Source organism: Solanum tuberosum, unplaced genomic scaffold, assembly GCF_000226075.1.
Source record: "Solanum tuberosum cultivar DM 1-3 516 R44 unplaced genomic scaffold, SolTub_3.0 scf00443, whole genome shotgun sequence".
Lineage (NCBI taxonomy): Eukaryota > Viridiplantae > Streptophyta > Magnoliopsida > Solanales > Solanaceae > Solanum > Solanum tuberosum.
The window spans coordinates 87,244-114,872 of NW_006239434.1; the positions used below are offsets into that span (position 1 = coordinate 87,244).

At 34.6% G+C, this 27,629-nt stretch overlaps 3 protein-coding genes across 4 annotated transcripts; 2 read left to right on the plus strand and 1 right to left on the minus strand.

The window, feature by feature from the left end:
- Positions 1 to 1,859: 1,859 nt before the first annotated feature.
- LOC102594196 (uncharacterized) lies at positions 1,860 to 7,961 on the plus strand. Its single transcript, XM_006364754.2, has 7 exons — positions 1,860 to 3,478; positions 3,577 to 3,692; positions 4,330 to 5,427; positions 6,224 to 6,716; positions 6,803 to 6,956; positions 7,328 to 7,421; positions 7,520 to 7,961. The coding sequence occupies exons 1-7, from the start codon at positions 2,246 to 2,248 to the stop codon at positions 7,635 to 7,637; spliced, it is 3,306 nt and encodes a 1,101-aa protein (XP_006364816.1). The 5' UTR covers positions 1,860 to 2,245; the 3' UTR covers positions 7,638 to 7,961.
- Positions 7,962 to 8,136: 175 nt separating this feature from the next.
- Positions 8,137 to 12,937, minus strand: LOC102594530 (zinc finger CCCH domain-containing protein 1). Of its 2 annotated transcripts, none has more exons than XM_006364755.2 (6): positions 12,718 to 12,937; positions 11,963 to 12,055; positions 11,769 to 11,844; positions 10,308 to 11,143; positions 9,663 to 9,824; positions 8,137 to 8,514 (listed from the first exon to the last, which is right to left on the minus strand). In XM_006364755.2, the coding sequence occupies exons 3-5, from the start codon at positions 11,842 to 11,844 to the stop codon at positions 9,720 to 9,722; spliced, it is 1,017 nt and encodes a 338-aa protein (XP_006364817.1). In that variant the 5' UTR covers positions 11,963 to 12,055; positions 12,718 to 12,937; the 3' UTR covers positions 8,137 to 8,514; positions 9,663 to 9,719. The 2 variants fall into 2 exon arrangements, with proteins under 2 accessions (XP_006364817.1, XP_015159622.1); XM_015304136.1 differs by having other exon boundaries at positions 11,963 to 12,058.
- An 11,424-nt stretch (positions 12,938 to 24,361) lies between these two features.
- Positions 24,362 to 27,108, plus strand: LOC102594852 (uncharacterized). Its single transcript, XM_006364756.2, has 5 exons — positions 24,362 to 25,075; positions 25,200 to 25,257; positions 25,345 to 25,428; positions 25,527 to 25,662; positions 26,051 to 27,108. Exons 1-5 carry the CDS (start codon positions 24,448 to 24,450, stop codon positions 26,330 to 26,332), a joined length of 1,188 nt encoding a protein of 395 aa, XP_006364818.1. The 5' UTR covers positions 24,362 to 24,447; the 3' UTR covers positions 26,333 to 27,108.
- The last annotated feature ends 521 nt before the right edge of the window (positions 27,109 to 27,629 follow it).

Sequence of the window (27,629 nt, forward strand, 5' to 3'; positions counted from 1 at the left end):
TCCCTATTTTGTGTTGGTCACCGCATAAATAATTTAAATTACTAAGTTAGTCAATTCCCACATAACTAGTAAGTGAATTGAAAGATTCCCATAATAACATGTTTTTTTTATATAATAAAAAATATTGTATATACTTAAGATAACAAATTCAAATTAGTATTTTTTATGTTTAACCAACCACTATTGTATAGATTGAAATTTGAGAGAATAACATTTATTTAATTAAAGAAGTATATATTAATTTGAAGGGACACTCCCAACTTCCAACGGTGTGTTATGTTTGAAACATTGAATTTTAGCAATGTACTTGCAACCATAGTGAACATTATTGCTCACCATCCTCAATGCTTGTGACATTTAATCCTCTTTATGCCAACTTTCATGTTCCAACTCCTAAAAACTTGGCTTTTTACCACTATGCATTTGGAGGATAATTCAATTAATTAATCAATTCCATTGAATATAATAGAAATGAAAATGAAAATGTAGAGAAATGTGTAAAATAAAAATGACTCGTCTAATGATACAAAAATATTTATTAATTGACGATATCAAAAGGAGACAAGTCTATGTATAAACATACGGCATGCATTACTTGACCCATCCAAGTTTCTTTGCTCAGAGTTGTTGGGGTTGGATTCATAAAAGTTGCTTCAAGTAAACAAGAACTATTGTTTCTAGTGAAGAAGACATTGTTATCTTTTAAATCCGTTCATCCACAAAATGTAAAACATTGAAATTTTTTGAATATGAACAAATGATTTCTAGTTGTATTAAATTAACTTAGATTATTTATGATTGGGATCACATGAACTAATAAATCAGTATCACCTATTTAATTAAAAAGCGCACATGTGACATCACATAATTCCCTTATAAGGAGGAGTATTTTTAATTCAAATATATTATTATTATTAAAGAAAATTGGATTCAATAAGCGTAAGAAGTGACAGTTTAAACCTAAAAATTAACGTTAAAAATAAATGAAATTCAATAGAAGCTACTTTTATCTACGTCAAGGGATCAATTGATAGTTGATTAGGAGCTAAATTATTTATGAGTAATATCATATTTGTCTTTGGTATCATTCATTTGTTATATATAAAATTCAACACACTTTATTAAATTTAATCAAATTATTACTATTATTATGTGCATAACTCTAATCAATTATTTTTTAACCTTTTGCCAAATAATAAATAGGGTAAAGAATAGTTGAAGTAAAAAAGAATAGTGCAGGAGTGTGTAAGAAAAAAGGGAGACGCTCTCATGAGAAAAAAAGCAAGGAAGGAATAGTTTGGCTTTACCGCAAAGTAGAAGAAACGGAGTCATTTTTATAATCCAATCTTGACCCCACATTTTCTTCCAACGGCTCTAATCCAACGTCTCTCTATTCTCCCTTTTTCCATCTTCCCTCATTTTCCTACACCAAACTATGATACTACCCACGCACATGCTCCTTTCATTTTTATTTTATTTTCAACTTATATAATTTGATGTCTTTTTTAGTCGGTATAAAGAAAAATGATATATTCGAATAACGCATTGCCAGACTTATTTGAAGGTGAAATCTTTAAGTCAAGGGTGAAAGGAGTCTCACTATTGCACCACAATCCATGCTGGTTATAATAAAATAATTTATAGTCATACAATTATTTATGAAATCATAAATTTTTTTTTTTATTTTTTTTTAAACTCTATGTTAAGTTAAATTAAATCATATAAATTGAGATTGAGAGAGTATTTTTTTTTTAATAGTCTTATCAAATCAAATATTGAACAAGTAAAAATGCACGGAGAGAATATATTAACTTTACTCCATTGCAACTGTTTTATTTATGAATCACAACAGCAGGAGCACCGCACCACATGTCCCATTCCTCTGTTTTTCGTCTTCTTTAAGATATTATAGTTTCACGAAGTTCCCATCTTTGTTTGTTTACTCTTCACTTCACATCTATATTCTCTAGCCACTTCATTCTTTCTCTCTCTTTATCTCCTTCATTCCTTTTTTTTCCCCTGTGGAATTTTCTGAGTCTCTGTTTTGGGTATTAACTTATCAAGATGAAAAACAGAGAAATAACCGGCGAGACTTGCGTTCTCTGCGTGTTCAACAGTTTGACGTTTTAATTACCCAAAAAGAAAAACAGAGAGAGGAGACCCCCCCTTTGTCTTGCATTCAATTTTATTAGGAATATTTTCTTTTGAGACAAAGAAAATGGGTTGTCATTTTTGTTATTCTTGAATGTATCTTTGGTTGTTTTTCATTCTGCTAATTTCTTCTTCTTCTTCTTCTTTATTGAAAGACGAGTCAATTTTGACAGATGGGTTGTCTTCAATTTTTAGTGTTTTACATTGTGGAACGTTGAAATGTTCAAAGTTTTCTCCTTTTTGTCAACAAACATTAAATATAGCATTCTTGATTGAGCAAGTTTCGGAAGAAATGGCATCTTCTCAGGTAGAAATTGCCTCTTCTTCTTCATTTGGTCATGTACTTAGAGATCGTAACAGGCGTGATCGATGTACTCATAGGGATTCCAATGTTTTCCAGAAGAATCTAAAAGATTTGGTCCATACACATATCCATTCTTGCATTTCTTCAAGTCAACCCACAAATACTAATAATTCTTTTGATTCCAATGAAAATTCCCGGCACCACCGACATGTTGACTATGCAGATTTATGGGTTCATAAACCGCAATGGGACAACAATGAGAACAGTCCTACAACCGTTGATAAATGGGATAGAGCTAGAGAAATGGTGATTTCTTCAAGGCCATCGAAACAGAGAGAAGAAACTTCTTCTTGTTCGCTTGAAACTACTACCGCAACCACCACCACCGCCGTCGAAGTGCCTAATTCAGGCGGCGTTTCTACTCTTGTCCGACGGTGGAGGGATTTCGAAACGGTGTCTAAGAGCGTGAATTCGAATCCAAGCAGCGCTAAAAGCAATTGTGAAAATGCTGCATTTGCGGACTTAAATGTACTTCAGAGAGGAGATGATACATGTGATGAATCTTCTTCAGTCGATGGACGATTTGAAACTCCGGCCACGAGCGTGAATGGCGAATCGTCTGGGGATTGGGAACAGGCGTATAAAACTGCTATGAATGATATTCAGGGTTGTAAACAAACAGATACTAATAAAGAAAGGGAAAAGCTTAGAGTTGCTGATATCATTAGGAAATTGGCAAGTAGTAATGGTGAAGAGAATCATGAGAATGAACACAATTGTACTAATGCTGCTCCTCTTGCCACTGGTGAATGTTTGCCTCGAATTAAAACATCATTTGATCATTCAGAACAACAACTACAACAAAGGAATTTTTTCCCAGTTCTGCATTCGCCTCGAATCATCAGAGGTAGAAAGGCATTAAGCGATTTGCTCTTGCAAATGGAGCGTGACAGACTCCGGGAACTTGACACTCTTAGGGAACGTAAGGCCGTTTCCAAGTTCCAACAAAGAGGTCGTATCCAGGTTTGCATTTTGCTCTCTAATCGTTGCCGTGTAGTTTTGCTTTAAAGGATCATTGTACCATTTGCTGATTGATCTTCACAATCCAATTTCCTAAACAGGCTTTGCTTAAAGTTAGATTCCTGCGTCGTGTCACAGACGCCAGAGATGATCGATCAACCAATGGCACATCATCCGAATCAAATAGAGTGTCTAGTTCTGCAATCATGCATATCAGGTAAAGGCCATGTCTCTATTGATTCCATATGTACATTGCAAAAGAATAATCTGCAGTTACCTTATGGAGAACGTTGTTGATCATCAAGATGTGAATATTCAACTGCTTAAAATATGAAAAAATTTGGAGCAAGAATGCTATTATCGTGCTCAATCTGAAGTACGTTTTGAATAACATGACGAAAGAATGAAACTTTTAACATTTCTATTTGTTTGACATGCTATGGCAAAGAAGATTATGGTGTGTTAACACAGTCGAGGGGAAATTCTATCATTGCAACCTATTGATTGTTGTAGACAAATGCTTTTAAGATACTCCATCTGTTAGCTTCCATGTGTTCAAGATTTTTCCTTATCTGAATATACCAGAATAAGCTCAGCATAAACTACCTTTCGGAATGTATAAGAACCTAACAATTGAAGTTGATAACATGTTAAGGAGAGTAGGAGGTCCGAAAGAAATTATCACAAGTCTCGACTTCCCTCCAAATCAGGGGCAGTTTCCCTTACAAGTTGTGTGGTTCAAAAGAAATCAATTATCCATTTGGTTCTACCTTATGGAACCAAAGTTATGGTCATTCTACTTTATGGAATCAAAGTTCTGGTATATACATAATTTAGATAGTAATTCATTTCAGGGAAAGGTTCAATACAGGAAGTCAAAATGGTGTAGCTGACTCAAGAAGCCTTTCAAGAGAAGCAGCAGATAACACCCAGGAAAGCTGGAGTTCTACACTGAATCAGCAGAAAGTACAGAACTGTGATAAGGAGAACAAAGGCTCGATAAGTTGCCATAGAGAACTGGCTGATAATACTGCTGTAAAAGTTGGAAGTGAATTAGCATCCTATAAGCAAAGAGAAGGGAATCAGAAGCGGGAGATTATCAGGGAGAGTGCTGCAATGCAGCCTGGTGTAGCTGACTCAAGAAGCAATAGCAGTCCTAAATCCGAAATTGCTTCCACATCTACACGAGAGGATCATCCTGAGCCTAGTGACCCAATGACTCTCTGCATAAAGGTGATAGATAACAATACACAAATTGGAAAAGTTTTTACATCCAATCAACTGCAAGAAGAAAATCACCATGGGGAAGTAAATGAGAAAACAAGTCCCCGAATGATGACAACAAATGTAAAAGCTACTAACTCATCAAATCCCCAGAAAGAAATGTCAATTCATATCCGACATTCTGACAGTTCTTGTAGTCCGAAACATAATGAGGTAGACTGTAGTCCTCAAGCAGTTAGGCCCAGTTTACTACATTGTACTTCACAACTGCAGAGCTCAGATGTTTCCCATGACCAAGCTAGCTGGGAAAATGCAAGCTGTCAAGCTAACCATGACAAGTCGCTGGAATTTTTAGAGACATCAAGATCTCCTAAGGATAGTGAACAAAGTGTCCATAGAGAAGAACAAGATGCAAATAAACTGCAGCATGCAGGAACTAGTAATGAGTGGTCTAGTGAGAGCACCAAACCTCAAAGTGACTGGGAAGAGGAAGCTACCAACCAAAATCTAGTGGACAGTGATTGTGGCTGGGTAAGTGATTATTCGCACACACCAAGTGGATGGGATGAACTACAGTCTAACTACCAGCAGCAATCAGAATCCAACCAAGACTGGATAAATGATGTTTCTCGTCCACGTGAAGAGTGGGAAGATCTTAGGCAAGAAAGATACCAAGAGATGCTTGATCCTTTCCTAGAGAATCATGATATTCGCCAACTTCTTAACAGGTAATTGCAAATTCCTTGCATCTGATCTGAAACTTATCATATATATATATATATATATATATATTCTTGTCATTATGCAATAGTTGGATTTAGGTTTACTTGGGTATTTATGTACGATCAGTACGATCCAAAGACTGTGTTGGGTTAAGTCCCGCAACGAGCGCAACCCTCGTGTTTAGTTGCCATCGTTGAGTTTGGAACCCTGAACAGACATGGTTGCCCCCCGTCCTTTCTTTCTATCAGTCTCACCCAGCAAGCCACCCCAACCCTACAGCCAAAAAAGGTAAGCGCCTAGCGCGAGCCTTATTTATTAATTTAGGTTTCCCTGCCCGCATTAATGAAGCATAAAACAATCAAGGGAGAATCAATAACAAACCACTAGAATCTGATCTTCACCAAGACTATCAGATAGAAACCATTGTTACAACACAAAGGTGCCATAGACATATACAAAGTTAATAAGAATGAAGGCAATGACAAAAGTGATTCTACCTCAGAATATAATTTTCACTAAGTGTATGGATCATTCCTGTACTTGTCCGTGCTGGTTTGGAGATCATCTCTGAGAACTTACTGACTTTAACGTGTAAAAGAATGTGAAACGGATTTTGATCGAGCTGGGATATTTGGAAAAGGAAGTCATTGTTCCCTTTTGCTTGCCAAGGGAAAGTGATACTCAAATGAAAATAGAGTCTTTGTATCTCCTTTTGCTGTCCTAAGATATAAATTACTCAGTTTTTGTAGTATAAGCATAGTTCATGATTTGCACTTACTTTTGCTCTTCATAAATGTGCAGAAAAAGTGTTTCAATCTTTCTCAACAGTGGTTTGAGAGAGAAAATAGATCAACTAATGGCGTCTCGCTCACAAGAACTACCTAATGCAAAAAGCGGACAGCTTGAGAAAAAAGTAGGGGCACACATGACTAAAGAAGAGGCCAAGGAGGGGGAAGTGCTATCACATATAGAAACACGAGCAGCCGGGTGTGATGATGATGAGGAAGAAGCAGACTCGGGTTATGAGGATGACTTTGAAGATGATAATACTCCCATTAGACAACAATACCTCAAACCTGAGGAATTAGTTGACCAGAACAAAGCTTCACACACTTTACATTCATGGAGAAATAATCAGGACACTTTACCATCATGGAGCAATGATCAAGACAGGGGTGTCAGTGATGACTCCTATCACCTTCCGTCTAATTCTTTACCACAACCTCAATTATCCAACATTTACTCCCACCACAATCAACAATGCTCCTCCTCCTCCACTAGACACCCTTCAATCGTAAGTTTTCTTTTTTTCCTTTTCTTGCAATGACTTGCCAGAGATTCCTGAGTTTGAGACTAGTCATAACGATATGGCATTAACAGGAAATGGAACTGATATATGAATTGCGAGGACATATGGAGCAACTCCACCAAGAGATTTTTGAAATACGAAGATCAATAAACAGCTGCATGAACATGCAAATGAATTTACAACATTCCATTAAGGATGAGGTTGCAGCTGCAATAATTCAGTCAGGTGTGTTGGTTGACTGAAATCTGAATATAAGAAACTTACTATGCTCCATCATCAATCATAAAACTATGATTCTTTTGTGTGTGTTTTCCAACTTCATAAAACCCTTCGTAACCTATAAGAAAAACTTGATAGGTGAAATACCCAAAGGTGAAGTCGTTTCACTTCTTATATTCTTTACCTTATTGAATTTTTTTCTCGAGGGATAAGCTTACCTTATTGAACTATTTGTTGAACCTCACAATCTTACAAGTTCCAAGACCAGGCTTCACTTATGAGCTTCATCTACATGTGATCTTATTTTTTTTCTATTTTCCGTCTAGTTCAATTTTGGTTCTTTAGAGAGTAAGTGGAGTAACAATTTTGTAATGCAGGTCCAATGATTGGGAGTAACTCAGATAAGAAGAGTGCAAACATAGCAAATTGTTGTATTTGTTATGAGCAGCAAGTTGATTCTCTCCTTTACAGGTACTTGGCATTGATTGCAGCAAGAATTCTTCACACTTAAAAGTACACCAGAAATAAGTAATATTAATCTTGTGGGAACATCTGTCCTTTATTTTCAGGTGTGGGCATATGTGCACCTGTTTCAGGTGTGCCCATGAATTGCTTTGGGGCACCGGAAAATGCCCGATATGTGAAACCCCCATAATAGATGTTGTCCGTGCATATATACACTCATGACGTACAGGTTAACCGGACTTTGTTCTGCTGATGTCTAACTTTTTGCCCAATGAGAGATGAGCCGAAAGATGATTTTTCGTTTTCTTGTCCTTTTTTTTGGTTTTAATTGAATCTTGTGAGCCATGGAACTGTTTTATGGCTAATTTATTTGTCTGTAACAGGTTTAGAGTTAGTGGATGAATGCTCACTCTCCCCTGGTTTTCACTAACCATCTTTTGTATACAATAGGAGAAAAGAAAGCAAAGTTCTTTCTATGACATAGAAATTGTGTCTTTTCAAATTCTTTGTAACAACAATTCAAATGAAAATTGGAAGAGTTCCTTACATGTAAAGAAGCTACAAAGCAGCTTAGCATTATTTTCTGATTTACCAAAGTACTGAGCCTTTTAATTTCACAAAGAAAAAGAATTGGGACAAGAACTTTGGTCATCGATGCATGTTAACTCAACTAAACCATCAGATTTAAAAAGAGTAATGTCATTTCCATTGAGACCAAAAATGGAAGTTAAAAGGTTGATTTAACCATCAAGTTTACAATTTTAGTCCCCTCATAATAATTCAAACCAACTAAAAGATATGATATCTAGCTGAGACAGATAGACCAGCAACTGAAGTGATTCATTATATCTATCATGTAGGCTTAAAATTCCAAAATACATGACTAAGGCAATGAAAAAAGGAAAAACACATGCTCTAATTCCATATAAGTTGTCGTACTTATATAAGATAATATATCAACTCTTCACATCAAAGGAGAGATGGTGATATTGGACGTTCAAGTCAATGTCCTATTCTTCATCTTCCACCAGCATTGGTATTGTTTTAAACTTCCTTATCATACATCAATCACAACCGGTTACTTGAATCATCATACAGCCTGCCAAATAAAGAAACTAATTCAGGTACTCTTAATTGCATCCCCTAATTATACAATTTATGTTTTATCTTTGGGAAGTGGGGCACAAGTCACGTATTATATATCACCCGTGTCGGATCCTCCAAAAATGCACTACTTTTGAAGGATCCAACATGCACCCGATGACATTTTTGAAGAGTCCGAACAACATAGAGTTCACCTACATATTACCATTCCTGCTGGTGTTTGAAGCTTCAGGTTTTAAGTCAGGATTCTAAGTGTGAGATTTCTGGTAAGTGATAACCATGTCATTAGTAGAATTACAAACTAAAAAGTGATGAACAAAGGTTAAACTTGCGAACTGCATAAGGCTCAAAATTGCCAGTACCCCATCACAAGGAGCTTGTTCTCCTTGCAAATGTTAACAATCACCCAACTTTAACAAAACCTCGGACAGCTTGATAAAGCAATGGAAAAAGGGGACTTTGTGAAACCCAAGACAAACAAGTTAACCCATTCACTGAAAGGAAATAGTGAAAATTTCTTTGGCTCGCTGCTGATGATGCTGGAAAGCAGCAACAAAAAGTGGAGACTTGCCCTCATCGTTGAAGGATCATATCCTATCGGAGAGCAGAGCCTTGGAGTTGTAAGAGGGCAACGTCAGAGAACCTAGGGCTAAGGATTTCTTTACTCTGTTGATCATGAATTGAAAGTTGAAAGTGAGAGAAAAACCTAAGTTCGTAAGTATTTTAAATTAAAATAATATTAGTTAGGTATTTGGTTTAAACAGAATATTGATAAGAACCAAGTACTGAACCATGTATTTTAACTGACGAACCGATTTTCCAGTTTTTGTTGGTTTAGGTATGGAAAAAGTCTGTTTAGGTTCGATTTTGAGCAGCCCTAATTCCAATCTATAAGGAAGTATTCTTCCAAATAAACTTTATTTTTTACATTAAGCATTGTTCTAAACATGTAGGTATTCCTATTTTTACAAGGCTAACATGTACCTACGTATCAAAACCAAATGCTCTAAGTATGTAGGTGGAGTATAGCAGGTCGAGAATCAGTTATGCAAGAGTTCTAGCAAGAAAACAGATAGGGTTATACTTAACATATAAAGGAAATGCACATTTTAAATCTAATGTATCCAATTTGTAGGCACTTACAGTAAAGCAAGATCCACTTCTATGGCATCGTGAAAGAGAGGACTGGCAGAAAATTCCTCATTTCCCTTGAGCCGCCATTCTCTTGCGTATTTCAAATGCTGTATTGAATATCCCAAGGGTTGGCTGGTTGCATACATAGCACTTCTTATTCTTTGCATGGTGCTGTTAACCACAACCACCAAAAAGAAGAAAAAGATTAACTTGAAATCCACATACAAAGTATAAATAGAAGTTAAATAAGTCATAGCTCTGTGCCCTAGGTGACAGTAGCTCAAACTGTTTTCAATAGTCTATATTGTTTGACAAAAGTCCAAACCAATAGAAGAGGCAGCTTTTACTTAAGGAAAAAAGTAAATTAAAATACTTGCAACTCTTGCCTATTTCAACGGGTAATTTCATTATATATTAGTGACAATAGAAAAAGGCACCAAGAAAGTCTTTTACAACCATCTCTCATTCACTCTGTTGCCATTCCTTATTTAGGTGGTTGAGATTTGGAGAAGGTGGGGGAATAAACTATGTCATCTCAAATAAGAGAAAAATGTTTTTAAAAAAGAGAAATGGAGAAGGTACACAAAAGTGGATGTTGTTCACAGACCCCATGACATGATCAAGCAAACAAGAGTAAAAGGTAACTCAAATTACCTTTAATGCACAGTGCTCACAGAAGTAGTGTTTGCATTTGGTCATAACAGGATCAACAAAAGGCTCTCTGCAGATAAAACAAGCAAATGGTAATGCATCGTCGTCATCATCGTCATCACTCTTCTCTGCACCCTCATCGTCCTCATTGAGCATCCCCAAAGCCAATTTTCTTTTCCTCTCTTTCTCAGCTTCATCCCACTCCCTTTCCATCTGCCACCCAGACTTATAATCTCCACGGTCATGCATAAATTTGCAGGAGTCCCCATATCCACAATATCCAGTCTCTTTATAGTCCTTACAGATATCTGGTTGATAGTCAAACCTTGCTGAAACTCTGATGTGAGCAGAAGCCCTGAGAGGACCATGCGCTCCACCAGCTTTCTCACTAGAAATCGTATGTTCTCTTCTCAAACCAGCTTTGTAATCAGTATATTGATTCATACCCTTATACAATTTCTCATCACCACCTGTCTTGCTTTTTCCCTTTAAAGCCTCCTCTGCCTGCTTCAGAGCTCTTTCTCGAATGGCCCGGGCATCTCTAGAGAACTCAGTCTCAGTTTCTAAAGTGGCTGTCGCTCTACTATCATTTTGAACTTGAATTTCCTTTGAGGACTCGAAATGAAAACGAGCCGCTTTTGAATCCACATTGGGTTCAGTATCCTTGTTGGACTTTGAAGGACCAGTTGAGAAGTGCAGCTTATTATTTGTAACTGCTAGCTTTTTCTTGGTATATATGACTGAACTATCACCTTCTGCATCTTCATTCTCTCCCTCTTCAACCGTAGGACGCTTTCTGATATTTTTTCCCTTGGCTGGTTTTTTGAAAAAATTGCATACTGCGATAGAGGAAAGTAAACAAAAACATATTAAGCAAAATAAGCGACAGTAAATTGACAAAAGAAGGCAAAAGCAAGCTAGAAGAGAAAAGGAACTTAGGATTAATATTTGCTAGCATAGAATACTTTATAATATATGCAAACCCGGGGTACTAACAAAAACAGTACCGATTGGAACATTCGTACAGTCATCTTTAGTGCCAAACTTGAGATAATCATATATGGACTTGAACTAGACCTCTGAACAGTTTATTTTATTTTATTACTTACTATGGGGGTAACAGCAGCTTCTAAGAGTCAAATTACAGTGCATTATCAGATTATACACTAACCATTCATAAGATTTAATTCTAATACGCAGCACAGTGATAGCTGCAGCTTCTGAGAATCTGATAATGGTGATGGTAAGAATCAGATTACAGTGACTTATCATCAACGTAATATGATATGTAATGAAAATTAATTACACATATTTCCACTTTTGTACCAAAACTTTGGTATGATATTTATTAGGCTCTATATTATAAATCAACTTGAGATGAGATCCCAAATGACAGAACGCCAATAACCACAAATAAATTGAGTAGAGTTGTTTCCAGTTGAGAAGGAGGAGGAGGTCTCTTACCGGGAGCTGTTGGCAGCTGTTCAGCTTCAGCTTTGGCAGCGTTTGAATCAGATGCTGGAGTATTTGAATTCTCCATCTAACAATAAAAAGCATTGGAAAGAGGACAAAGTAAAGGCTTTGGTATAAGCAGAGACAAAGAGAATCAGTTTATGGAGGAAGCAGATGGACAGAAAATGAGGAAAAAGGTAACTTACAACTCAGATTTTACTTTGAGAAAGAGACGGTCGAGTAGTTCACCGAAGTCGGTCAAAGAGAGGCTTCAGGATTTAGAGGTTCCAAGTGCCAAACTGCTTTGAACATAAACATGTTATCATTAACATGTCCAGATAGAGTATACATTTGGTCAAATATCCAATATTTTGGGCTCTGGTTCAGTTTATCCGTCTTTTCAGTTTATAAAGACAAATCAATGGAGCTAAAAAGGCTAAAAATGGCAAAAAACTAAAGCAAATAAGCTTTCAATAATATAGCTAATACAAAAAATAAAAAACATCTCCATTTACAAATGAGAAAAATCACCATAAAAATTAAAACCAGGTTGATCTCATCTAGCAATTTATGAACTCTGCAAATAAATTAGATGCATTTACATCAATATATTGACTAATTCTCATTTTTAGAGTAAGAGAGGTAAACAGAAGATTATCAAGGACAAACAAATAATATTCTTTCAATCATATTTTGAAAGTCGGGTTTTCTTCTTCTTTTCCAACTCTTAAATTGAACCTTTGTCAATTAGATTCAATGACCAACACCGGAAAGCCCTAAAAGATATTTGGAGAACAAAAAGAAACAAATAAATAGAAAAAGAGAAACCAAAGCAGTTCCAAGAAAAGAGCAAGTAAATCACTCCCATAACCGGAGAAATAGTTCAAACAAAGCAATTCCTTCAGTCCAGAAAAATCAAACGTAGAAAGATTAGCTAACAGAAATAGTGAGAGATACATACCAATAATAGAGCAGAAGGTATAATCAAGAGTTTGAGATCGAAGACGACCAAACACCGAAGGCAGGAAACTTCACGGCGACAAGGGAGGTGGATTTGCCGCAGGCGGTGGCGAACCGGTGGCGGGAGGGTTTGTTTTTTGTCCTTTACGACGGGAGAGAGATTGGGTTCTGGAAAGAAAAACAGTAAACTAAAATAGGAAAATTTGCAAATGGCCCCTTATGTATGTGAGTAGAGCAACTTTTGTCCTTCATATATTAAATTGTACACAAAAGGTCCTTAAAAGTAGACGACGATTTTCCCATTTGGATCCTAAACCAAGAGTTATGAACTTTCACATATAGCCACTCAAAAATAGCCTAATTATTCTCTATAGCTATTTTGATAATTACAAATCGTAGCTACATATTATAGGAAGGAGAGAGGCGAGCGAGACTTGGAGAGAGAGGAGAGAGGCGAGCGAGACTTGGAGAGAGAGGAGAGAGGCGAGCGAGACTTGGAGAGAGAGGAGAGAGGCGAGCGAGACTTGGAGAGAGAGGAGAGAGGCGAGCGAGACTTGGAGAGAGAGGAGAGAGGCGAGCGAGACTTGGAGAGAGAGGAGAGAGGCGAGCGAGACTTGGAGAGAGAGGAGAGAGGCGAGCGAGACTTGGAGAGAGAGGAGAGAGGCGAGCGAGACTTGGAGAGAGAGGAGAGAGGCGAGCGAGACTTGGAGAGAGAGGAGAGAGGCGAGCGAGACTTGGAGAGAGAGGAGAGAGGCGAGCGAGACTTGGAGAGAGAGGAGAGAGGCGAGCGAGACTTGGAGAGAGAGGAGAGAGGCGAGCGAGACTTGGAGAGAGAGGAGAGAGGCGAGCGAGACTTGGAGAGAGAGGAGAGAGGCGAGCGAGACTTGGAGAGAGAGGAGAGAGGCGAGCGAGACTTGGAGAGAGAGGAGAGAGGCGAGCGAGACTTGGAGAGAGAGGAGAGAGGCGAGCGAGACTTGGAGAGAGAGGAGAGGGGCGAGCGAGAAAGGGAAAAGAGTGGGAGAGAGGTGAATTGTATATGTATATCGGTTAGATAATTGTATATAATACATATGCATTTGTATATATGGCAAGTGAGATTGGGAGAGGGAGAAGAAAGGCGAGCGAGATTGGGAGAGGGAGGAGAGAGGCGAGCGAGATTGGGAGAGGGGGAGAGAGGTGAGCGAGAGAGGGCAGAGAGTGGCAGAGAGGTGAATTGTATATGTATATCGGTTAGATAATTGTATATAATACATATGCATTTGTATATATGGCAAGTGAGATTGGGAGAGGGAGAAGAAAGGCGAGCGAGATTGGGAGAGGGAAGAGAGAGGCGAGCGAGAGAGGGCAGAGAGTGGGAGAGAGGTGAATTGTTTATGTATATCGATTAGATAATTGTATATTATACATATGTATTTGTATATTCTGACGAATTATACATATACAAACGTGGTTAATTATACAAACTCAAAGTCAGCCCACGTAATTAATATATAATGTTAGTCGCGAGTGATAATTATAGCAAATTATAGTTATGATGAGTAATTAAGTAGTATAAGTTTGTTTAACCGCTTAATTTTCCCTTGTTATTTTTCAAGACAACCAAATACAGAATTCTCTATTTTTAAGACAATCAACTTTAATTCAATTCTTTATTTTATTTTCTAAAAAAAATCTTCTTCTTTCTTCTTAATATTATATTATTATTTTTATTTCATTTTCTTTTCACGATATAAATTCGTTCTTTGTCTATTCATAATAATCACCCTATATAATTTTCATGTAATATAATTTTTTTCAAATTCTTTATTTAATATAAAATTATATTTATTCTAAAATTTTAAAGAACAACTATGAATAATTGAAAAAAGAAATCAACAAGCACAACCGTAATCACAAGTACAATAATTCTCTGGATCATACATTATTTTTTTCCGAATATTGTTAAATCTGAAAATGACCTACCGGATTACTAAATTATTGTTGTGATTTTTAAAATTATTATGTTATGTATTATATTGTTATCTTGTATTTAAATTATTGTGCTATGTATTGTATTTTAAAATTAAAATTTGCATCTTATCATTTAAATTTTGTGCATTCTTTATAATGAAAATTAATAATAATATCAAATTATCACTTAAAGTGACGAAAAATTGAAAAAAAAATATTTGAAATATTGTTAATTCGGGATGAAGTGGTATATATTAAATAATATATTTTTAAAATATTGTATTACATTTAAAAAGAAATACGAATATTAGAAATTTAATTAATAGCTTTATATGAAAAAATAATGGGGTTGGAGATGGTCTTACTTTTTAAATTTGTTATGTTTTAAAAATTATTGTTATTTTAATTAGAAATTAGCTTGAGATTAAAGTGTCAATTGAAATAGTAGTAGTTATGGGTCTTATTTCGTTATATGACTATTGATGTAGTTGAGTTTACGTTGGACTTAAATAAAGGTCCAATAGGATGTCAAATGATGAGCTAATTTTACTAGCCCACCAAGGTCCAAATGGTTCTTAGTTCATCTTGAAGCTCAAGCTAGTCCTGCATATCAAAAAAATCGTCTTTTAATGTGTTGTCATAAAGTTTCATTCTTCGTTTCTATTTTTTAGGTGGCACTATGACATTGAATCATTCAAAACTATCCAATGGAACAATGCCACATGTTGAGCAATTTGGTTTACCAAAACAAATCAACTTTTCAGTACACTATGTCAAGTGTATATAAATATTATATATATATATATATATATATATATATATTTTTTTTAAGTCTTATCTTGATTAATTATCTATGTTGATCGCCTTTTTTATTTTCTTAATTCATCACCTTTTAAATAATAACAATATGGGAAAACGGCACTTTTAGTCCCTGTGTTAAGGCTATATTCTTATTTTAGTCCTTGTGTTATCTAACTTAGCACTATTAACCTTCAATTATATCAAGTGTGTGATTTTAATCCCTCAACTAACAGATCCAAAAAAAATAACAGAGAGTTCATTGCTTAAGGGGCAATTCGGGTATTTAAAAGTTATTGCTTGAGAAATAAGAAACTTTTTTAAAAAAATTATTCTCTGCATAACCTAGTTCAACCCTAGTTCTTCACAACGAAGAAGTCTCGATCTATTTGGTGTGGATGTGCAATGGAATTGCGTTCTAAAAGTGGGTTGAAAATCCACTCCATCATGTGAGTACTCTTTCAAGTTGAATAGACAAAGAAAATATCTCAACAAATATACCAGAATACTTTGAATTGTTTTTCATTAATGTTATGCAAATTATTTGTATATGTGAAAATATGATTCTATCTATACTATTTGTAAACTTCAAGCTACCCGAAGAACTCAATTTCAAACACCCTAAGGATCTGTATGGTAACACACCATATTCAATTTTGATTAGAAATTTTAAAAAATTGTTAGCATCATCAGAAGCACCACATAAATTCAATGCTCTCAATTATATCTTAGAATTTACACATCTTCAATTTATCTTGAAGAACTCCATTCAACTGTTGTCAGTTTCGACAGCAGTGATAATCTGAACGGAATGTATTATAAAACCAACTCTTCCAACTGATTACAAGTAAAATTGAAGCTTAAGGACACTTATAAGTATGGTAACATACAAATAATTAAAATGAAATATCCAAATTGTCCCTTTTAGCAGTGAACTTTCTGTTAATTTTTTTTGGATCTGTTAGTTGAAGGATTAAAATCACCCACTTGATATAATTGAAGGTTAACAATGCTTAGTTAGATAACGCAAGGACTAAAATAAGAATATAGCCTTAACACAAGGACTAAAAGTGTCGTTTTCCCCAAAATAAAATAAGATTTGATTTGTAACTCAAACAGACCAACAAATTAAAGCAAACGAGATTGAGATTTTTGTTGGAATGACTTTTCTCAAACAAACAAAAAATTAAATCAATGAACTCAGTTTTTGAAATGTTAGAATCAAATTAAATCAATTAAGTTGATTTTTCATTGCTTCAGCTTTTATTGATTTTGTTGGATTTTTTTTTTCAAATTTTGGTAGATTATAAGTGAAACTAGTATAACGATGCAAAATTTTGAAGGGAGTAATATAATATTAAGAACATTTTATCGCACCCTTAATCAAAGATCTCGGATTTGAGCCTAAAATATAGAGAAATTCTTGTAGAGAGTGTTATCTCCGAATGGGTCCCGAAGGGTTCCCTCACTATGTAAGGTAATTTTCCTTCGAGGAAAGGACAAAATTAAAGTTAGAATGCAATAATTGAGGGGGTTCGTTTTATGATTTTATCCTACTAATTATTGATGAAAGTGATGCTACAAGATTTGCAGTGCCCAAATATATATTTATGGGCACAGAATTTTGCTAAGGGCAGATTCAGTGTGTTTGTAATCAGTTGGACACTTGATAGGAAAGGTCACTTTCCCAATTCTCATTCTATCCTATATACATCTTCTCATAAATTCTTATGCACACTTTTATGGCGCAAAACCCCAGCACCATGCATGTCTATCCTTAAGATCGAAGGCACATTGTCGCAGAGCTAGAAGCTTACGTACGAATTCAGTAATTTTCATTCATATTTATTATTTAGATTTTTTTTTAAAAACTCAAAATTCAATATTGTTATTCTAAATTCAAAACTCATAAAGTTCAAATTAAGCCTCCGAAACGGGCGGAGTGAGCATGCATGAATATTATTCATTAAGGGGAATCCGGAGCTAAAAGGGCAAGTTTTTTCTTCAAAAAAACATAAATGGTATATCAATTTTTTTTTTAACCAAAACAGCAAAATCGCTACTGAAGGAGCGATATATTTTAACGCCGTGCACGCCGTTTAAACCTTTATTTAAAATCGCTGCTCCAACAGCAATTTTGGCCAATTTTTTATTTTTTTTAAAAAGGCAGTGTTATCCAAATTTATTTATATTTTAATCTTAAATCGCTGATTAGGCAGCGTTTTTTCAAAAAAAAAAACACTCTAAAATCACTATCCAGCGTTTTCTTTAAAATAAAATAAAATTTGTAGCCATTTTAATTTAAAACTGAATTTGCTGCAATGGCAGCAATTTTCTAATTTTTATTTTTTAAAAAAATTAGTCCTTCTTTGGCAGCAATTTTTCTTGATGTTTAAAAATTGCCAATTTTCCTTAATGTTTAAAAAAAAAAATTGGATAACGCTGCTGAGGCAGCGATGTTACGAATTTAATTTTTTTTTGACAATTTTTTTTTTTTGATATACTATTTATGTTTTTTTTAGGAAAAAACTTACCCTTTTGACTCCGGACTCGGGTAAAAGGGCGCCCCACAACATCAATTATCTTTAATGTAGTAACTAATTAATTTTCCCTTGGGCCTCTGCCTTCTACAATGAATTAAGACTGATATATAGGATGCTAGGTACATTTATGTAATCTTCTTTTCGTCTTTATTATTTCCTCTATTTTGTTTTTGTCTTGAGGGAGTGAGGGTTGGGTTGGGGCCTTGGGACACTATTTCATGTGTAGCTTTTAAGACAAAAAAAAGGACTCAATAGCACTTTTATTAATATGCCATTAAGGATTGTGGGGGATATACATATAAATATAACTAATTCTAGATTGTAAAATATAAATAATAAATAATTTAATACAAATTCTAACATAAGAGAGGACCATCCATCAAATTGAGTAATGGGATTTTCTAACTAAATTAACTTCCCCTAATCCAATTAGGATCTAGCAAATTATTTACTAATTTTTTTAATTAAAAAATAAAGGTCATATGAACCACAATTTACTTGACACTTTTTCATCATTAATCAAAAGTATAAGGAATCGAGTCTTCTTGGAAAATAAAAAAATCCTAATAAAAGCATTTCCTCTACAAGCAAAATTGGATTAGTTAGATCAATAAATTTCAAATACTATTGTAAGTTTTTATTATATCGCTGAATGGGATGTACATCGATCTTTGCAAATTCATATGAGCTAAGATAGTGCGATTCACCTTGCCTTTGCGACGTGTTGGCATTGGGTTTGCCCAATACTAGGGTCATGCTGCATGTGATATGATGGCTTTAGTGAAGTAATTTTATCCAAAATGGGCAGTGTGATTTGTCTCAAAAATCTCTATGTTGGTCACATGGGTAGGGCTAAAATTACCTTTTTTTTAACATACACTTGGACCATACCATATTTGACTGCAACACAAAGTAGTAATTAAGATAATTCAAAGGCAAGGACAAATCAATAATAATGTTAAATTGGGCCACGATGGTGTGTCTTTTGCAAATTAAATGTACTTCTTCCTATACATGGTGCCAAAGGACAATGCTCACTTGCTGCACTAGGCTTATCTTAGGTTGCTGTGCTATTCATAAAAGTGCCATTATTAGAGGAGCAAATAGTTAGAAAAGGTATATTTATTCGTAATAATTGTAATTTATAAAAATGATTGAAAGACATGCATGCATACACGTGTACATAACTAGTGTCATATAAATACGAGTACAATAAATTTAAAGAAAATTGTAAACAATAACAAATATTTAAACGATATTAAATGTTAACACTATTATTTTGGCAAATTGTGATTCGTAGTTTCCTTAAATCTTGTTATTTGTTTAATTTGTATAATTCGTCTGATTGTACAAATCGAAATTTTGTGTAATTTGATTTTTGATTGTATAAATTCTTAATCTGTATATGCTTACCCTAGTTGTTTGTACACGATTTATGAAAAATTCACAATAAATTACCATGTTTGTATATTAGCAAATGAAATATACAAATGGAGTTATGAAAATTCCTCAATGTATAAATACATCATTTGTATATACTTACCTATATATTTGCAAGCGAAATATACGAACGGGCAAGCAAAAATATACAAACCGCACGAAATATACAAATCAGGCCTCCATAGCAAACAAAACTATAACTATGAAGCACAATTATCAAAACTATAGCTATAAAAAAAACTTATTATATCTATTATGTTTTGATATTTCTAAAATTTACTCTAAATTTAATGCTAAAACTTTCGACAATTGTTAAAATTATGTATTCTCTTCCGACTTCTGAGTGTATGAAACCGAACAAATTCATTATTTGTTCAATCATTAAAATAGAAATGCAATAGTTACATATCTTACTGTGGACTAATAAATTTATGAAATATCGTATAATGAACCGTCTATTGTTAAAGAACATGCGGGTTTCATATATACTTCTAAATTATATATTGTACAGTACTCCATCGTACTTACACACAATGATATAAGTTGAGCAATAATTAATTCCTCTTCAAATAATTTAAGGATAACTTTATTTTTCTTTTTTTCTCTATAGATGGAGAAAAAGAAAATAAGACAAATATAAAAGAAAATTCCTACTACTAGAGCCTTACATGTGCAAATATATATATATATGACAACTTTGACATTTTCCTAATTATATGACCACTTTTTTTTCCCTGCCAGATCATGTGTCTTTAAATTGTGAGAGTACATTTATTAATAATAATTTCATTTTATTTTGTTTGATCTATTTTTTTAATCCATTTTTAAAATAACGATTTTTGTAGCGATTCTTAAATGGTATTTGATGTATTTTTTTTTTTTGGAACCCTAAGATAACCAGCATCCGCTATAATCTCTGACCCAGCCTTTGTTCTTCATGTGAGCAATTTGTACGCACTGGGTAATTTAAAGACCACAAATTAATCCCAGTTCATTATGAGACCTTGTATTTTTAATTTAAGACCACAAATTTAGAAGATTTTTTTATTTTTTTAAAACTATATTGACGTCAAAATAAATTAAAACAAAGAGAGTACAATTGATGGAGTCATTTACCCAATGACGGAGAAAGATACCCAACTAAACGATAATATAATAGTATAGGACAATTTTAGACAATTTTGGAAAAATTACAAGTTGAAGTGTTGCAAGTCATAAAACCTCAATGTAACATAGGAAATATGGACCAAAAAAATGGACCATTGGAGGATGTTCATGACAGTATGGTCCAACAATATTAGAAGGTCACGGATAATCTTCAATCAATAATGTGATGCTTTATGAGAATGATCGACCATGGTAAAAAATAAAAATAAAAAATTGACTACTTGTTAGATTTTTGTAACTCAATATCATGATATATGTAATCTTCTCTGTATCGTTCTAATTCTATCGAATATCCCCTAACGAAATTGTCTCCAAGGAGTAAAATGTACATATTACATATATCATTGGTTGGCCGTTTTCCTAATAGGAAAAGAATATACAAAAGAATTTACGAGGAAGGTAGGGATAGTAGATACATATAATTATATGTTAATTTCTTAATAAATATTTGAACAATTAGATAAGATGTCATCTACCAAATAAAAATATCATGTGTTAATGTCTTTGAACAATAGTTGCCTTGATCATCATTATTGATTTGATGCAATTATATATGTGGGACTTGCACATGGCTTGTTTCATTTTTTCCTTGAAATCTAATGTGATTACCATCCACTAATCAGTATTTTAGGTGATTGACATCAACTAGCTAATTAATTAGCTGCCTTTATTTGATTGGGAAGAGATAAAGTAATTAATTAAAACGTTAATTAATTACGTGTACTTCTACTTCTAACCTCTTCAAACATGATTAATGAGTGGTCTAATTTCAGTAGCTTAAAGGAGTCCATTAAAGCCAAAATAAATTAAATTTTGTTTTTGTTTTCTTAGGCTTCGGTTCTTATAATTTGTATTTTAAAATTATTTACTCACATTAAAAAACAAATTAGTTCCATCATTATAAAAATTATTTGTCTAAGTTACCAGCATTGGATTTGCTTGCAACTTAAGGTTTAGATTTTATTTTTAAAAAAATTCATAGAGAAATGGAAAGATACTGATTACTAGTGATAGGAACAAGGCACCAAAAAATGGATAGTTAAATCATTCTGATATCTACAATATATTACTTTCATAGTATTAACATTTACTGTTCCCAAGAAATATATATATTCTTGGATTGTACATTTCTTATTGATTTCTATTTCAGACTTGCATAGTGGATTTTGATGCTGAAAGTCTGAATACGTACATATCACCTAATATTGTTACCTAATGGTTAATATCTTAATGATATGGACAAAAACATGGTGAGTGAGAAATGGTGTAATTATCTCATGGCTTTCTTTAAAAAAAAAATCACAAGTATCTCCTAGACTATGACCAAAATTTCATACACATCTTAACTAAACTAAGATTTTATTACCCTCCCTTGTCTCCCAGACCTCATTTTTTTTGTAATTTTATACACCCACGTAGTTGAGGTATATGAGAGATGTTTGGATGTCACGTAAGCTAAAAAGGTGTCCAAAATTACCAAAAAAAATGGGCTTGGAGGGTAATAGGACATTAGTTTAATTAATAAGGTGTGTATCAAGGATTTCGGTTATAGTCTAGGAGTACTTGTGCCTTACCCAACAATTTTTATTTCTTATATATAGATATATTTGTCACACATTAAAACACATTACATGTTCATGTCAACAAAAAAAATATAACTATATATATTATTTAAAAAAATAAAAGAATATCAAATCATGTAATTACACTTGCAAAACCAAACATGACACTAGAAATTATGTTATAATTGCGTTATGACAAACAAATATTCACACAATATGTAATTACTATAATAGTAATTACGCAAACAAGTTATTTTCAAACAAAACCAATTCTCATCCATCTAAGTTTTGGTGGGCAAACCGATAGGAGATAACACATATCTGATGAAATAATTGAAGTGCAAGGTAGAACATATCTGATAGAATAATCGAGACGCCCAGATGACACCAACAACACCATAGCATTATAAAAGAATGATTATGCTTGCGTGCGTAGAAGGACAAGGAGAATAAGATTCTAAAATTTCAAAAATAGGAGAATATTTAAACCATAATTTCATAAGGAAATTGCATGATGAGCTTCATGTTCAATACTTTAAAGCTGGCTCTGTTACTTGTTAGGGAGAAATGACACCCTGTTCCCTTAATCTTTCTCTTCGTTGGCACCACGCGTTTTAACGATTTAAAAAAAAATAGTATTATAAATCCAAAATTATTCTTCTCTAACTGCCCAATCTCTAACTAATATTATTCTTTAATCCATGCTTTTTAACTTTTTAATATTTTTTTCATTAAAACTAATAACGACAGGTTTTTTAGAGGCTCTACATGAGATATCCTTGTCCTCAGGTGATCTCCTAAAAAGGTGTATTATTTAGATGAAATAATTTACTAGTAGTAGTAGAAGACTAGAAGTGGTTATACCTTGAATTAAAATGTCAACTTTGACAAAAGTGTGGTTAAACAAACCCCTTTTGGAGAGTTATGATAAGCTTAAAGCCAACAACTAAGTTAATATTTACTAACTAAAATTGGTAAATATAACAATAACAATCTCAAATCTCAAATAAGTTCAACTTCCGGTTATATGAATTCTCATCGATCATATCTCTCAATTGATGTCATCAGCATTTCTAAATACAGTAAAATAACAATTTCAACTTGGTATATTGAGGTATAAGTTAAAGGGAAAATACAAGCCAGCTCTAAAGACGAGAGCAATGATTGGTCATTTTCTGGACCCTAAAACTTCACGCCCACTCCAGCTCGCTAGGAATTTTTCGAACTTGGCTGGGCTGCCAAGGTCCCTGACCTGCTGGCACTGTATCTGGCACCACTTTAGTTCATTCATACTCTTATCGTTAGCAAATCATTTCTCGAGGAAAAAGTTCAAATTTACCTCTCGACTTTGACTAGAGTTCCGATTTCAGATTGAAGCTACGTTAAGGTAGGGGTTAATTAACTGGAAAACTTAAGCTTTTTCCCTAACAACATGATATTATTAGACGAAACGTCTAATTAAGGGCATACTATTTTCTTATCTTCTCATCCAAACATAATACAGTATAATCCTAAAAATGCATTGAGTCACTGTCATGCTCGTGGTCACTTTAAACAGCAGAAAGTGCCAACCTCACAAGAAAAGAAGTCTTATGTATGGCAGACTCTAACCTCTCCATGTTACAAATTTTCAATTTCCCCCTTATACCCCTGTCCCTACCCCCCACCCCACACCCATTACTTTATTTTTTCTCTATAAAACCCTCTCACATTCTTACCCAAATTCTCTCATTTCTTAATCCTAACCTTTTGATCATCACCTACTCAATACAAAAAAAAAAAAAAAACCCCCCCTTTCACTCGACTTTGACTAGAGTTCCGATTTCAGATTGAAGCTACGTTAAGGTAGGGGTTAATTAACTGGAAAACTTAAGCTTTTTCCCTAACAACATGATATTATTAGACGAAACGTCTAATTAAGGGCATACTATTTTCTTATCTTCTCATCCAAACATAATACAGTATAATCCTAAAAATGCATTGAGTCACTGTCATGCTCGTGGTCACTTTAAACAGCAGAAAGTGCCAACCTCACAAGAAAAGAAGTCTTATGTATGGCAGACTCTAACCTCTCCATGTTACAAATTTTCAATTTCCCCCTTATACCCCTGTCCCTACCCCCCACCCCACACCCATTACTTTATTTTTTCTCTATAAAACCCTCTCACATTCTTACCCAAATTCTCTCATTTCTTAATCCTAACCTTTTGATCATCACCTACTCAATACAAAAAAAAAAAAAAAAAGCCTCTCTCTCAAAACCAATTAAAGATGTGTAATTCCAAAACTAAACTGCAGAGCAGCCCACAAACTCTCTCCCAAATCAATGGCCGTCCTGTTCTTCAACCACATAGCAATATAGTTCCTCTTTACGAACGTCGGAACTCGCTTAAAAAGACAACTAACACTGCTGCATCTGTTACTGCAAATGGAAGTACTAAAGTCAAGACGAGTTCATCAACAACTCCACCGGTCTCACCTAAAATGAAGTCGCCAAGACTACCAGCTATCAAGAGAGGGAATAACATTGATCCTAATGGCTTGAGTTCAAGTGCTGAGAAAATTGTGACTCCCAAAGGGACTGCTAATAAAGCCCCAATTTTGTTAAAGAAGCCTAAGAAAAGCAGTGGGGGCTTAGCCTCACCCCCTTATGTGGAGAATTCTTCATTGAAATATTCTTCTTCCTTGATAGTCGAGGCTCCGGGAAGCATAGCAGCAGCAAGAAGGGAACAAGTTGCAATTGCGCAAGTGCAGAGGAAAATGAAAATTGCGCATTATGGAAGAACAAAATCAGCCAAGTATGAAGGAAAAGTATCTTCTCTTGACCCTTCCTTCGCCTCAGCAGTTATCCCCAATCCTCGAGAGGAAAAAAGATGCAGCTTTATCACACCTAATTCAGGTAACAAGCACCTCAATTCTACGCTTAAAAGGGCAATTAAATACTATATTCTAACACAATACACACAAATTACGACATTTCGATAAATATGACTAAAATTCACGGTGTTTTGCTGTGTTTTCAGACCCACTCTATATTGCATACCATGATGAAGAATGGGGAGTTCCCGTTCATGATGATAAGTAAGCATCTTTTTTCCCCTGTTTTTTTGCTTTTTGCATATTTATCAACTTCGTTCTTAGACTAATTTCCTTGTTTTACCTACTCAGTCTGCTTTTTGAGTTGCTGGTATTAACTGGTGCACAAGTTGGATCAGACTGGACTTCAGTTTTAAGGAAAAGGCAAGAATTCAGGTAGGTTTTGCTGGTTTTTTAACTGATTCTTGATGAACATTTTCCAACAAAAAAAACAGAGGCTTTAAGCTGTATTGTGCATTCTACTTTTCCTCCAGGGATGCCTTTTCAGGATTTGATCCAGAAATTGTTTCCAAGTACAATGAAAAGAAGATAACTTCAACAAGTGTCGAATATGGTATAGAGCTTAGCCAAATCCGAGGAGCTGTCGACAACTCTACCAGAATTTTAGAGGTAATAATATAATATGAGCTCTGTAAAGAATTTTAAGAACTGATTTAACTTTTCAACTGTCCTTTCTTTTTCCCAACATTTCTGTTAAGAATGACATTTATGATACCCTAATAGGAAGCATAGATGGGAAAGTTAAGTTTTAAATTAATTAATCTTCTAATCATGCATGGACCTAACAACTGTTAAGTAACATAATCACATGGGCCATATGGAATAAGTATTGCATACCTGGCCTTGACAAGTACAACCATAAAGTAAGACTAGTATAATTAAATAAGTGTTTAGGTTTAAGAAATAGTAAACATATAGTTACATTCCTGTGATTCTTAAATAAAAATTTGGAAACTGGGGATCATCCAAGTGTCTGATTTTCTTGAATATATCTCAGATAAAGAAGACATTTGATTCGTTCAACAAGTATCTGTGGGGATTTGTGAACAACAAGCCCATTGCAACACAATACAAGGCATGCAACAAAATCCCAGTGAAGACTTCAAAATCAGAAACCATTAGTAAAGACATGGTGAAAAGAGGGTTCCGCTATGTCGGCCCCACCGTTATACACTCCTTCATGCAGGCGGCCGGCCTCACCAACGACCACCTGATCGCCTGCCCACGACATCTCCAGTGCATGGCATTGGCAACTCAACCTGCACCCCCTGCCCTATAATTTACCTTTTATCAACTACTCTACTAAGCCATAGTTTTAAGTTAGCAAACAAAAGTTGTTGAGGAAACCTAGTTGATTGTCTAACAATATTCTACCTTTTTATTTTTTTGGGGTGATGAATTTAGATGTTTTAAGTGATTTTATTTGATGATGTAAGATATTGAGTTGGTTAAATGTATAGAAAGTAGAAAGGAATAAAGTAAGGATGGTATAGATATGGGGGGACAGTAAGCATGTGCAGGGTGGGCAGGGGGAATGCCAATGGCATGTGCCATTTGATTTAATTTTGTGTGGGCACTGACCACCACCACCATCAGCAGCAAAAGCCATCACTGCACCACTATTTACTTGCGTGCTTTTGAACAGTGACTTATCTTTCAAGGATAAGATCATCATCAACATCAAGTACACAGAGGAGGAGCCTTTGCTTCCCCCAATTATAGGCCCTTCATTCCTGTTGCTGCAGGGAATAAATAGTGGATGATTTATTCCCTACATCATTCAACAAAAATGAAGCCACCTTAACACAAAAGTAAAGGGGCATTAGTTTGGTTATGTTTGTTGCCCCATCTTCATATGTTAACTTGACAGAGAGGCAAGCACAAAGTGCCTTGCAGTTTGTATCATATGTTTAGTGTGGAATTTTGAGTGTTTTTTTCTTTGGCTTTGGCCTTGGCCTTTTTTACTGAACCTTTTTTTTTTCTTATGGGGTTTGTAATTCTATTATGGATTTTAGTGGTTATCAAGATATTTTATGGATGCACTTTTCTGGATTCTGTTCAATTTGATAAGTTAAGCATCTTCTTCTACATCACATGTACTTCTCAGCTTTTAAAAGTCACTTTGGTGGATCAGATGGTAAAAGCAAAGCATATATCCCCACATATGTGCACATGGGATGTATAGCTCAGCAGTTCATTGCTTTTCTTTGCACCATTTAAAAGTGGATTGGAGATAAAAACTTAAAGTAAAGGCTCTCTTGTGCAGGCAAACAACACTTAATTTAGTTGAGGTTACGTAACAAATATTTAAAGATGAAGCCAAAAAAGTAAGTTCAGAAGTTGACATAGTTTTTTGACATGAATTTCACTTGGCGTTTGTCAACAGTGTTTCTCTGCTAACATTGATTTGCAAACAATATGTATGTCCAGATGCAAGTTCTGCTACAAAATACCAGCCTCAACCTTTTCTTTTCCTCTTCCTTTGAACGGGTGGAATACCTGCCCCAACCTTTTTTTAAAAACCAAACAAAGGGGGGGGGGGGGGGGGGGGGCGCGAACTCGGGAAAAACGAAAAA

Coding starts and splice junctions, on each gene's coding strand:
- LOC102594196 (XM_006364754.2), top strand. CDS start 2,246: ATGTATCTTTGGTTGTTTTTCATTCTGCTAATTTCTTCTTCTTCTTCT. Junction 3,693..4,329: donor TCTGCAATCATGCATATCAG/GTAAAGGCCATG, acceptor AATTCATTTCAG/GGAAAGGTTCAATACAGGAA. Junction 5,428..6,223: donor ATTCGCCAACTTCTTAACAG/GTAATTGCAAAT, acceptor ATAAATGTGCAG/AAAAAGTGTTTCAATCTTTC.
- LOC102594530 (XM_006364755.2), bottom strand. CDS start 11,844: ATGGAGAATTCAAATACTCCAGCATCTGATTCAAACGCTGCCAAAGCT. Junction 11,144..11,768: donor ACAGCTGCCAACAGCTCCCG/GTAAGAGACCTC, acceptor CCTCTATCGCAG/TATGCAATTTTTTCAAAAAA. Junction 9,825..10,307: donor GTGAGCACTGTGCATTAAAG/GTAATTTGAGTT, acceptor TGTGGTTAACAG/CACCATGCAAAGAATAAGAA.
- LOC102594852 (XM_006364756.2), top strand. CDS start 24,448: ATGTGTAATTCCAAAACTAAACTGCAGAGCAGCCCACAAACTCTCTCC. Junction 25,258..25,344: donor GTTCCCGTTCATGATGATAA/GTAAGCATCTTT, acceptor TTACCTACTCAG/TCTGCTTTTTGAGTTGCTGG. Junction 25,663..26,050: donor ACTCTACCAGAATTTTAGAG/GTAATAATATAA, acceptor AATATATCTCAG/ATAAAGAAGACATTTGATTC.